Source organism: Micromys minutus (assembly GCF_963924665.1).
Source record: "Micromys minutus genome assembly, chromosome: 23".
Classification (NCBI taxonomy): Eukaryota; Metazoa; Chordata; class Mammalia; order Rodentia; family Muridae; genus Micromys; species Micromys minutus.
Genome location: NC_137958.1, coordinates 824,623 through 837,135, shown reverse-complemented (window position 1 = coordinate 837,135; position 12,513 = coordinate 824,623). Strand labels below are relative to the sequence as shown.

Below are 12,513 nucleotides of genomic sequence, written 5' to 3'. Positions count from 1 at the left end.
AAGAGAAGTCTCAGCTCTAGTGTCTTCAGATCAGCTGCAGATCTGCTGAGTCAGTGTCGGGCTGGGGCCACCAGCCTCTGTCTAACCAGCTTCCAGGGGAACGATGCTTTTTGTTCACAGAAGTGGGCCATGTGGGCTCTCCCCCAGCTCTGACACTGAGTTGAACCGGGCTTGCCAAGCTTGGCACAAACCTTCCAGAATGATCTGCAAGATCCTGCCTCCTTCAGCAATTCAGGAACTATTTAACCAGACACCTACACTGTATTCCACCTTTGGAAGAACAATAGAAATTCCATGGAAACAAAGACCTGTAGCTTGTTAGGAGAACAAAATGTTAAAGGCTCTAAAACAAAGACCATTCTATACACAGGAAGCCTCAGCTTTCTTCCCACAAAACACCTACAGTTGCAGCCAGGGGTTTGTCTGTCACACATTTGTATCAAAGTACGTATGCCCTCTCTCTCTCTCTCTCTCTCTCTCTCTCTCTCTCTCTCTCTCACACACACACACACACACACACACAGAGAGAGAGAGAGAGAGAGAGAGAGAGAGACACTCACAAACATATATACACACATACATACACATTCACACACATATAACACATATATACACATACACTCATACATTTAAACACACACATGCACACATACCTACACATACATTCAAACACACATACACACACATTCACACATACACACAATACTCACATGAAAAAATTAATGAAATAAATTCAGGACCAATACACCAAAAGGAGCAGAAACTTTCCAAGTGAAATTAAAGGCCATGAAATGTGTGGTTTGTAGAGAGACAGACATGACAGAGCTAAGCAGTAATTCCCCCAATGTTCTATCGATTGAATCCAACTGCCACCGTAGTTTCCTGACTGGCTGATTTCTAGAAATTACTAAGCTGTCCCCTGGGTGCCTAAGACCTTGGATTTCTGCTTCACAGAGGGACTGAATCTAGGAGACACAAGAAGGGAAAAGGGAGTTTTCAAAAGAGGGTGTGGGGGCGAAGGAAGGGCCATTCATTCACCCAGGCTGAGGACTCTCCTGCATGAGATGGGAAGGGGGGGCGGTTAAGACAGATATAACACACACCGAAGATAAAAAGGAAGCATTTGTACACTCTGTGCACACGCCTGTGTGTGCATCAGGTGAATTAGGTCTACATCGGGCATCTTCCTCAAGCCTTCTACAACGCATTTCTTTCTAAGACAGAGACGTAGTGCATCTGAATGGAGCTTTTGGATTTGGCTACTCTGACTGGTCTGAGAATTCCTGGGACCGCACTTGAAGCCAAAGCTTTTCTTAGGGTGTTTCTCCTACCAGACGACCTCTATTTGTGTGTGCTATTCCAGATTGTGAACTCAGTCCTGGTCACCTCTGCCCCAGTGCTGTTATCCAGATTCTTCCTTCTTCTCTTTCCTGGGCCTGTCTGGGTGACTCAGAGGTTCCAGCCACCCTGGGCTAGCCTGATCTTTTCAGGAGATTATCACTCTGGTTGGCTCTCCTGGAACCAAACATGTTATCTGTCTGGATGATGTGTGTACCTGATGTCCCCACACTCCTCTCCAGACCCTGCTGGGTGCTGGACAGGGTATAAAAATTATAAACAGAAAGACAAGCAAATCAGAAAAGGTCATGAAATCTGCCAGAGAAGGAAAAACTCAGAATGGCCCAAGGCAAAAGGAGGGGTTTCCACTGTGTTACAAAAAGCAGTCAAGCTTCACAGACCATAGGTTTACAGGATGGGTAATGGTTAGCCATGGAAGGTGAGGCCGGTCACAGCAGAAAGCCCTGTAAGTCTCACTCAGCAGACAGTAGCAGACCATGTAAAGGGGCTGGAATGGCATGACCAGATTCACAGTCTGTTCACTCTTAAGGACTGTTGGTGCCAACAGTTCCCTGGGTTGTCTAAAAACTGTCTTAGAATGAGGCTGCATTAGACTCAGCCCAGGGCCCAGCACTCACAGCAGGGCCCCCACTACAGCTTCTGCCTCTGTTCTGTCTGAAGCAGTCACTGCCTTACCTTATCATATCCGGACACAGAGAAACCAGGAAGGGAGCTGGCTGCAGGCTCCGTGTAGGTATAGGTTGGTTCGAGTACCTTGCAGATGTGAGAGCAACAAAGGTGTAATATTGTACTGGGTGGAGTTAGGAAAGTAATCAATCAGATGGTAACAATGCAAACGTCCACTGGAAGCCAGGAAAGGGAGTGAGATGGATCCCCACAGAACACCCAGGAGAGTGACAGAGGACAGCTAGCCCCTGGAGTCACCCAGTTCAAAAGGTGTAGGGGCAATAGGCAGGCTAGTCCTGGAGAGAAGAGGACCTGTGGATTACAGGAAAGGAAGGGTATGGGGCAGGAAAGAACTTGAATACGGAATGTGTTTAATAAATTCTGCCCGAGTCGATCAAACTGTCCCCAGATCTTGCTCCAGAGCACGAAGAACCCCGAGACTTGATCAAAAGTATTTTTGAAATAAGGACCTGGCTGAGTCAGTAAAGCTAATCTGGGACTGTGCTTGCTTAAACACAAAAGCAAGCAACAAGAAAAGCAGCGCACCAGGAACAACAGCAACACAAACCACATTTGCCCTGCCAATAAGCAATACATGCCTACCCTGTGCTTCTGAACCTGCCACACAGCAAGTTCACTGGGTGGTTTTTAATCTTGGTGGCACAGCCAAGTCATCTAAGGGAGTCTTTTAAACACAAATGACTAGGTCCTATCTCAGACCAGATAAGTTATAATCCCTGGGTTAGGACTTGGGATCTGTGTTATTAAAGTCTTTTGTAGAACCTGAAGAGGGAACTTGTATGAAACTGTTCAAAAATGCTCTCCTGGCACCCAAAGAGCAAGGCAGGCAGACAAGCTCTGAGTTCTTCAAGAAGAAGAAAATGGAGACAAGAGACACAGCCCGCAGACATCAATCAGCGGGGTGCCTGCTATAAAACCTGAGTGGCAAGTGTGCCTGGGACTCTCTCAACTCCTTTCTTGAGAATTATGTTACGGAGACAACTCCTTTTCAAGCATCCACTTTTAAGCTTCGCAGACTCAAAAGCAAATCCATATAGAAAGTGAGAAATGTTCTTGCAGCTGGTGATTCACAGCAAGGAAGACAGCCAGGAACTGTGTCTTAGTTGAGTTGCTATCACTGTGATGAAACACCATGGCCAAAGAAACTTGGGGAGGAAAGGATGTATTTAGCTTACACTTCCATATCACCGTTCATCAGTCAAGGACGTCAGGACAAAAACTCAAGCAGGGCTGGAACAGAGGCCATGGAGGGGTGCTGCTTAGTTGCTTGCTCATCATGGCTTGCTCAGCCTGCTTTCAGATAAGCAGCCAGGACCACCAGACCGGAGACAGCATGATCAGTGTGGGTTGCCCCCACCCTACCAATCATTCATTAAAAGAATGTCTTACAGATGGATGTTATATTGAGATTCCCTCCTTTCAGATGACTCTAGCTTCTGTCAAGTTGACACAAAACTAGCAAGGACACAAAGCCTTCAAGATGTACCATGTCACATAGCTCCAGCATGACCTCAGAGCAAGGACAGAGGTATGAAGACACAGAAAAGCAAGCTGAACAGAAATGGCAGCAAGCCATACGAAGTATTGTTCTGCTCCTAACGAAGGTATTAAGTTTTGCACCTGAAGTCCTACCTGGTTGGGAAGCTGAGGCAGAAGGATCATTTCTGCTCAGAAATTCAAGGCCAGCATAGAAAAAAAAAAAAAAAAAAAAAAAAAAAAAAAAAAAAAAAAAAAAAAAAAAGCAAGATCTAGTTTCAAAATGCAAAACCAAGCAAGAACCTGTTAGTGGAAGCAATCCCCAAAAGCAGAAAGCTTGATAGGAACATCTTCAGTTCCACTCCGTCTACACTTCTAGACTGAATACCTCCCCCAAGCCAGGGACAGTAATAAGGAGTCAGAGACATTTGGAATAAAAGAGCTGAAAGAATAGATTAGGGAGTTTCAGAATCAGAGAGAAGAACGCTCCCCAAGCCTGGGACACAGAGACAAATACAGAAGGTCAGGCAAGTGACAGAGACTATTCTGGAAAGAAATGTTTAAACTAGAAACCCCAGAGGGTAGAGTTGAAAATGTATAAAAAAGGTTCTGGTGCCTCTGAGTACCAAAGTCAATAAGAATGTTTGATTTATAAATTCTGGCTCCTATCTATTGGGCAGAAGGAAATCTAGAAAGATATGGGAGTCAGGTATCGGGCTGAGTTTGCCGTGAAGGAACTGGGGAGGGCGTTACATGCCACCTCTGGAGGTGTATGTGCTTTTAAAGGTCCTGAACCCTTGAGTAGTTTGATAGATGATTTGACCTTGAAGCTTGAGTATTATGTTTTATTTAAGAGCATACTTCACAGGTCTCACACATGGGATTCTGCAGTGAGCACCGACCCTACCCCCAGAATGTGTACCAAATCTCATCTGTTCCCCATATCCTAGATTTCAAATTCACGTAAGCTCAGAGTTTGACCAACATTTTGAGACGACCCCATTCTCCCTGTTGGCTAACCCACAGCATTGTCGTTCAGCACGGGTGGGGGGCTCAAGTGTCACAGTGTCAGGGCCATCCTTACTGTGCTGGTCACAGTGTCATGGCCATCCTTACTGTGGTCACTGCCAGCTTTTCTCTGTTAGCCACTGCCAGCTTTCCCTGAGAAGGAGGAAGTGGCCTTGGATTTTAATTAGAGCTAAGTTCCACAGAAGCGTCATCTTAAGAGAACAGCTCACCTTGTGGCTAATTTACCTCGGCTAACAACTGTCTTCTATGTGAAGCTGGTTCTCACCACCACCTACCTCCCCCCACTTTTCAGTATCAAGAACCCGAGAGACATCTAACATAACACATAATTCGATCAGAGATGCCTCTGATCATCTAACTCTTTGTCTGCGTGCTGCAGTTCAGTGGGTGGTGTTGTCCATTGACCCAGAGCCGGGATCCTCTGATTTTCCATGTGTGTTTCTGAAATCCTGAGACGTGTAAGAAAAATGTCCTTTCTTTTTTACTCTGGCTAATGGCATGCTGGGAAAACTACCCAGAAGTGTACCAGAGACTATGACTGTTTTGGAGTCCTGATGTAGCACGGAATCCAGTGTAGATTTAGAAATAAGGCAGTAGACTCAAGGTGAAAGAAGGCGGTCCTCAGGCCGTGAGCTGCAGTGTTGGGTTGGGCTGAGGTGGGCACCAGACTGCAGCTCTGGTGAGGGGATTCTCAACAGCTGTGCAGCACACAGACGCAACCCTGACTCGGAGGCAGGATGTCATGTGGCTGTTGGTTGGGGCTGAATTCGGACAGAGGATAAGAGGCCATAGCAGGGAGGCAAGAGATGATGCTCAAAAGGTGGGGGAGGGGCATATGGTGACAGTGGGCAGTTACTTTAGCAGGATTACTCTAACCGTGGTGTGACACTAGACCACCTGGCAGATAACTGAGACATCTAATGGCTATTTGCAATGAAAACAGAAAAGGAGGAAGGTAATAAAGAAATAAGTAAAACTTTAGAAAAACATGGTGGATAAGTGACATAAAAGAACAAACAGGAAAGCATAGTTCCACCAGAGTAAGAAGGAAAAAGAGATACATGAGTGGGAGAAACCACGGGGGGGAGCCATGCTGAGAAGGAAGCATCTCTTCTGGACCTGAGACACTCACCAGTTTTTATAAGTAAACTTCTATTTTTATCAAAAGGACAGAAGACATTTGTTTCACAGGTGATCTGTTGCAACTAGATCATGGTTATACATGTATGTGTATGTATGTTTGTATATGGATGCACGCATTCATGCATGTTGTCATAGCACACCTGTAGAGGTCAGAGGGCAACTTACTGGGGTTGGTTCTCTCCAAGCATCAAACTCTGGTAATCAGGCAGGGCAGCATGCACTTTATCCACTGAGATACTCTGTGGCCTGGAGTGTCCTTTTCTCTTTTTTTAACTAAAAATGACCCATTAAATGTAAATGTCTCCTTTAACGTCTTTCTTATTGCAGAGAATTTCCTAAGATTTTGGCAGGAAATTATGGAACCATGGAAAAAAACTTTTTCAGGAAATACCTTCAGGAATAAAAAAAAGCTGGCCCTGTCTATAAATCCCTACTGATCTAAAGGCAGCGTTACCACCAGAGATTGAAGAGGTACAAGAATTTACAGCCCGCTGAGTCAGCAGATCAGCCTACACAGATACATTCTGGAATGAAGACATTGAAACTTCAAATGAATAACTTTTTTTTTTTAAGTGCACACAAACCGAAATCACACTGCTGATAGCACCGCGGCACGCCTCTGCCACCATTTCTGGGTTAACAGTTGGAGATAAACGCTTACCTAGACTAGAATGTTATTGTCCAGCAAGCGCCACACTGTTCCCATTGTCTGTGCCCTCCCCCCACCGCAGGAGTGGGAACCAGTTAACCCGAGAAAGTGCTCCTGACCCGGCCTCGACAAACAAAGACAAAGTGGAAGGAGTCTGTGCTATTTATTATTAAATGCTTACTGTGAGCACCGACTGTCACCCCTCGAAAAAGGGGGGCTAACCAGCTGCTGTGCTTTATGCTGAAAACGCTACCTGAGGAACATTCTCCAACAGAACCACAGTTCATGACCTTAACTAAACTATTTCAATTTCAGAGAAGCTTTTTCCTGCTCATTAATTTTGCAAAGCATTGATTACTTGGTTGTCTGGAGATGTATATTGTTATATTGGAAAAGAAGCGGGTTGAGGAACCCCTTACAAATGTGTAAGTCAGCTCAAAGTGTGCCGGGCTCATCCACACATTCCTGAAGAGTAAAGCTAACAAATGTTTCAACTTCGGCCTATGTTTACCGGGAGTTTGCTGTTTGCCTTCCATTATGTTTAGGACTCATGGCTAAGACTTATTCTTATTAAGACTACTCATTAATAATTTCTTACAGAGTTAAGTTACTCTGTGTCTGCCTTAGAGTAGCAGTCACATGGTGTCTGAGAACTTACTAATACACTGCCCTTAATGTCAAACTGAATCATGCCAAAATTTCATTTCTCTGGGTCAGAAGTATCCTCAAATATGTCAATCAATTCCCTATGGACAGAAGAAGAAGAAAAGAGAAGAAGGAAGGAACAGCCCTTTAATACCACTGCAAAAAGTACCACCAGAAGCGGTATACTGCAACAATCCAGTTTCGAATTTGAAAGGTGTAGAAAGCACTTCTCTCATCACACCTGTCTGTTCACAATGGGTCAAGATGAGAGGTCATGAGTGTAAAAGAGCACACGTTAGTAAGCAGAATATTAAAAACTGACAGACACATGGGGGTGGCTCCTGTGAGGAGGGCAGCGCTGAGGTGTTGATCCTGTGTCTCTGTCATTAACACTTTAACTACAAGCCATTATTACAGTTATCAGAGAAGTCATTTTCACAAACATTCCAAGGAAAAATGGGGATGGAAGAACAGCCAAGAAATAGCAGGCACTGGCTGTCTTGAAGGACAGTGGTGGACTCCATCAGCATCCTTGTTCTTGGTATCCTTCAGTGTAACTATGTATCATGTGGCGCTTTGTAACACTGGAGTTTGGGGCAGAGGGTGTGGTCCAGGTCTCTAGAACCCAAACAGCCGAGTGAAGGAGTGGTTTTCAGTCTGCATGCCTGGATACTAGTTAGCAATGAGCAGGTGTAGGTCTGCCCAAGACCTTCACTGGTGAGGCAGTAGGGCAGGTGCATTCCAGCTTCCCCAGTGTACCCCAGTGTGGTACAGCACCACAGTGGCATGTGTGGACATCCTGAAAGTGAGGAATCGGGGGTATAATTTGAGTCCATAAGGCAGTTCTAGAAAGGGAATAAGGAGAGGCAGGGTCATATCATAAAAGAAGCCTCCCTGCCTGTACCTAGAAAGTCAACTGGAAACATCCAATAGTACTACAGTGAAATAGAAGAAATCCAAGAGGACAAGACAATTGTTCTTAAGTTAATCTTTTTGCTGAGGACAAAAGATGGGCCCCACTAAAGCTAAGAAACAAAGTCAAGGCTAATCAAAGTAACACATTTAAGCAGCCAAATGCAACGCTATTTAATTCCAAATACAGACTTCCATTTCTTTTTTAACAGCATCGAGACATGGTTTAGGGAAGGGCCTTCCCCACATAACTCTGTAAATCATCATCATCATCACGACACACATTTATCACAGCCTAGCTGTGTTTAGTACACTTTGGAACCCTTTTCTACATTAACTCACTTAACCATGAACATTCCTTCCAGGAAGACACGATTACTACTCTAATTTTGCTGTACTGAAACTCGGCCACAGGGAACGTAAGCATTTACCATGGATGGTGGCCAGTCACACTACAGAACCAGGTCCCTGGAGGTGGAAGGTGCTGTTTGCATTACTTCCCAGCAGGTTTACTGTGAGTGATAAGGAGCATGCATATGTGCTCATGAACAAACTGGAGCTTCAAGCATCATTCCAAGGAAGTCAGCAGTCACAAACACGCTTAACCTCACAAGTTTATGAACTAGTGCAGTCCTAAGAGCCACACAGACACTGTCCGTTCCACAGCTGCCTGGCATTGTTATGCCCACTATGAACACAGAGCTGCAAATGCAGGCCGAATATATAACATCCAGAAGACAGGAAGGAGCAAGGTGGGAGCGCAGGCGTTGTGGGGCGAGGGCAGAGGTGTCTTAATATGGACACCCTACTTTCCAACTGTTGCAGCAGCACCTTATTGGCCTGTACTTAGAAAATGGAGCTACGAAAAAACCTGAGGCCACAGAACTAAGTACAGACCTGCAAAAGGTAACACAGAAAGCACCAAGCTGAGTGTTCTGTGCACCACACCACATACAAGCTGAGTGTTCTGTGCACCACACCACACACAAGCTGAGTGTTCTGCTCACAGATACTTTCCTGCACTTGTAGTAACCAATGTGAACTTAGCATGTCAATTTAAGAAACACAGCAGCTTAGATTTTCCTCTAGGCTATGCAAGATGGAGTTTGAGCCTAGGGCATTCTGCATGCTAGACAAGTGCTCTACCACTAAGTTACACCCACAGTCCGGGGAACACAACACTTATTATCAAACTTAGAGGACAGCTCACTGTACGGGTTACATTTCAGCCAGAGTCAGACATTGTTGGTTGTAAAATTACCCCGGTAGAATCTAATAATCTAATGCTTTTAGATCCGTGATCAGTTTCAAAACTACAAGCACCCCACTTGTGTGTGGTGGGATGCTTGTGGTCCAAGCTACTCAGAAGGCTGAGGCAGGGGAATGACTTGGACTGATAAATTCAAACCAACCAGGGCAACATCATGAGATCCCGTCTAGGAAACTTCCAAGGATGATCATTAGGAAAGCCGTGGATTGGCAAATATAGGCTGGATAGGAGTGATTCAAAGGCCCTGCCCATGTAGCCTTTCTGCAGTGTCTCAAAGCAGGAAAGCCCCATGCAGCCCACTTTCTCCAAACACCATTCATAACCACCCAGGCCAAGTGCCCAGCCCTCAGGGGAACAGAAAGCATTCGGAGCGTCTCCTCCATCTAAGACTTCCAAGGTCTTGAAACAATAAACTGAGGCAAGCTGCTTTCTCCACCCTGTGAGAACCTTGATTTGGTCACTTTCAACAACCTCCCAGGCAGGAGTTGGGCTCTCAGCGTCAAAGGCTTTCCTCCTAAGGCTGGCTCTTTTCTTTCCCTGATAACTATGTAAATTCCTCCTTCCCAGCCCCCCAGCTCGGGAGCTGAGCAGCTGAGCAGCCGCCGGGCTATTCAGAGCTGCGTTTCCAGCTCGGTCCAGCGCTTTCATCATGAATGCATGAATGAATGGGATGCTCATAGCCTGTACAGCTCACGACTCTGCACAATGCCCAAACACACATTTTTCCCACGAGGGCATTCCGAGTTCGCCCTCCTACATTTAACCTGTGCTCTTAGCACGCAATCTGCGTGAGAACAGCTCAGTGTCACTTGTTGCATACATTGAGATGCCTTCCACAAACATTTGTCACCACCTAACTAAGCAGAGGCTTACAGACAACTCTGGGTGGCAGGGCATATTCTCTGTCCCTCCACCTCCCATCCCGTGCCCACTGAAAATTCACTTTAGGTTGGTTTCTGTTCTCAAACCTTGCAAAGAAATCAACTGATTACATGCAGAGAAAGAAAAACACACTGTCCGTCCTTTCTAGCCCCTCACGCCCACCCAAGTGAACACGATTTAAACACGCGTGGGGAGTCTATTCGCTCAGTTTACGGACTACACAAAGAGCACGCTTGTGTCCTGGACGCCATATGCGGGCCCCAGTTGCCCAGGATAGCTGACCTTGGGACCCCTTTTCCAGCAGTCTTTTCCCGGTAGACCACCCTGGACGCTAGTGGCCCAGAAGAGCCCGCCTTTCTCCTTCCACAGTCTCCCTTTGCAGCACAGGACAATGAGGCGAAAGTGCGGGAGAACTCTCTCCCCATTCATTCCCGGAGCGGTGCAGTCAACCAACGCGGCGGTCTCCGGCCAGTCGCAGCCACTCAGGTGTTGGGTGGGGAGTCCATGTCCCTTCTCACGTGCCGGACGCTCCACTCTCGCCACCCACTGCACTCCTGGATCTCAAGCTCCCGCTAAGCTAGAAAGCAGGTGACCCCAGGGAGCAGCCAGCGGCGTCCTCAGCCCCGTGCGGCCCGCAGTAGGTCCGAGCTGCACCGGGGTGCGTGCGCTCAGCCACAGCCCCGCGAGCGAGCTTTGTCCGCGGCACCCGCACGTTCCCACTCTCCAGCCGCGTTCCCGCTCACCTCTCTGCTGGCTCCGCACGGTGACCCAGAGCACCGAGGCCAGGAGCACCAGGAGCGCGGCCCCCGTGCTGCTGCCCTGCATGTCGCCGTCGCCGCTCCCTGCGCTCCCTGGGAAGGTCTCGACCACGCTCGCTCACAGACACCGCGCGACTGTGGCCCTCCCAGCACGACCCCAGCCTTGTGCACAGGCCCTTCGGACACACCCCCGCGGGCCTGGCCGAGCCCCGCCCCTGTCCTACCCCGGACCTCCCCCAAAGGCGCCCCGCTGCGCCCAGATCTGTCCTGCAGGGGGAGCCCCTCCCTGCCCGGTTCTTCCTAGGGGTCCCTCTCAAGGTGGCCTGTCCTGCATTGGTGGTGGTGGTGGTGGTGAGGTGCTTCTCCCAGGTGGTACTCTGACCCTCCACTCCAGTTGGGGTGAGCAGCTGCGGCATTAGGGGTTCAATATGGAAGAAGGGAGAGAGACAAGGCCCAGGGAGAAAAAAGTTTCTGGTAAGCCTGGCCCTGGAGGGTGGATTCCAAGAAAGTATTTGCCCCGTTGACCCTTTTCTGCCTGTGCAGCCTTGGCCAATCCCTGGTCGCAGAGATATAGTCAGGACATAGTCTATTCTTGCGGGACCTTGCCTGCACAGGATGCTCTTAAGGTTTTTGGTTTGGCTGTTGTATTTTACTTTTGTTTGTTTGCCGCCACCACCACCACCACTACCCAGAAAATGGGTAAGAACTTGTTTTCTAACCTATTTGCCTATGGAAGGCACAGATGGTTGCTGGGACTTTATCAGCAGGTATAAGTTCTCAGTGCTGATTTTGCAAAATCTAGTTTTAAACCTAGGAAAGTTTTAGTTTAGTTTCTCACATAAGTATTCATAACACATTTCCACACTAGACATATATACTATAATGAATGTCTTTCAAAATGCTCTGCTATCTTCTCTTTCATAGAAGGAGGTGGTTTTTATCCAGTTGTCTAAATCAATTTGAAAACTCTGCCAATTCTGGTTTCTCTAAGCACAGGTCCTTAACCATGTAATGAGTATATTTTAATGAGACTGCTTGGTTATCATTTGTTAGCAGGAAATACAAAACAGACCTGTAGTGTTTGGCCCTTTACAGAAGGTGCAGTGGGAGCTGCAGAGAGGACTTCGTGGCTTAGAGAGCTCTTGCTGCTTTTGCAGGGATCAGAGTTCAATTCAGGCTCACAAGCTCCAGTTTCCTCTCCTGACCTCTGCAGGCACTAAGGTGATTCACACAGGCTAAGTTACACACAGGAGGAAAAGGCACTGGCGCCCAGTACTGCCACTCAGCACAGCACTTCAGGTTAAGTCCAGTTGCTCTGAGCTACTTAAATATTAAAATGAACACATAACTGGCAGGAAAGTTATGAAGGAAAATAAACATCTAACAGTAAATGTCCAGCATCAGACATTTAGTACATCCCAACTGTTTTTGCGTTGAAATGACTGCACAGAAGACGATCCGTTAGATACACGCATGTCTGTGACTCTCTGTAAGAGGGGCACTTAGAGATGCTGCGAGAGAGCAGACAGTGCGCCCAGGCCCGCCATACCTGCTGCGTTTAGTCTGGGACTAGAGCTCAGATCTTATTTCTCTACCAGTTTCCTGTACCTTGTCACACTAGAGTGTAAGAGGGTCCAGAAAGCCCCCAAACACAGCCTGCAGGCCAGTCACACCTGGTGCTGCAGCTACAGGCAGGGTCGCTC

At 47.1% G+C, this 12,513-nt stretch overlaps 1 protein-coding gene across 1 annotated transcript in view; it reads right to left on the bottom strand.

Annotated features, from left to right (window-relative positions):
- The window catches only part of LAMA1 (laminin subunit alpha 1), a gene marked incomplete at both ends in the record, with an annotated part of 114,882 nt that extends 104,005 nt beyond the window's left edge, over positions 1 to 10,877 (bottom strand). The window contains one exon of the mRNA XM_080936531.1: positions 10,796 to 10,877. Coding sequence (XP_080792657.1) covers positions 10,796 to 10,877 — 82 coding nt within the window. The remainder of the gene's footprint in view (positions 1 to 10,795) is intronic.
- Positions 10,878 to 12,513: the final 1,636 nt, after the last annotated feature.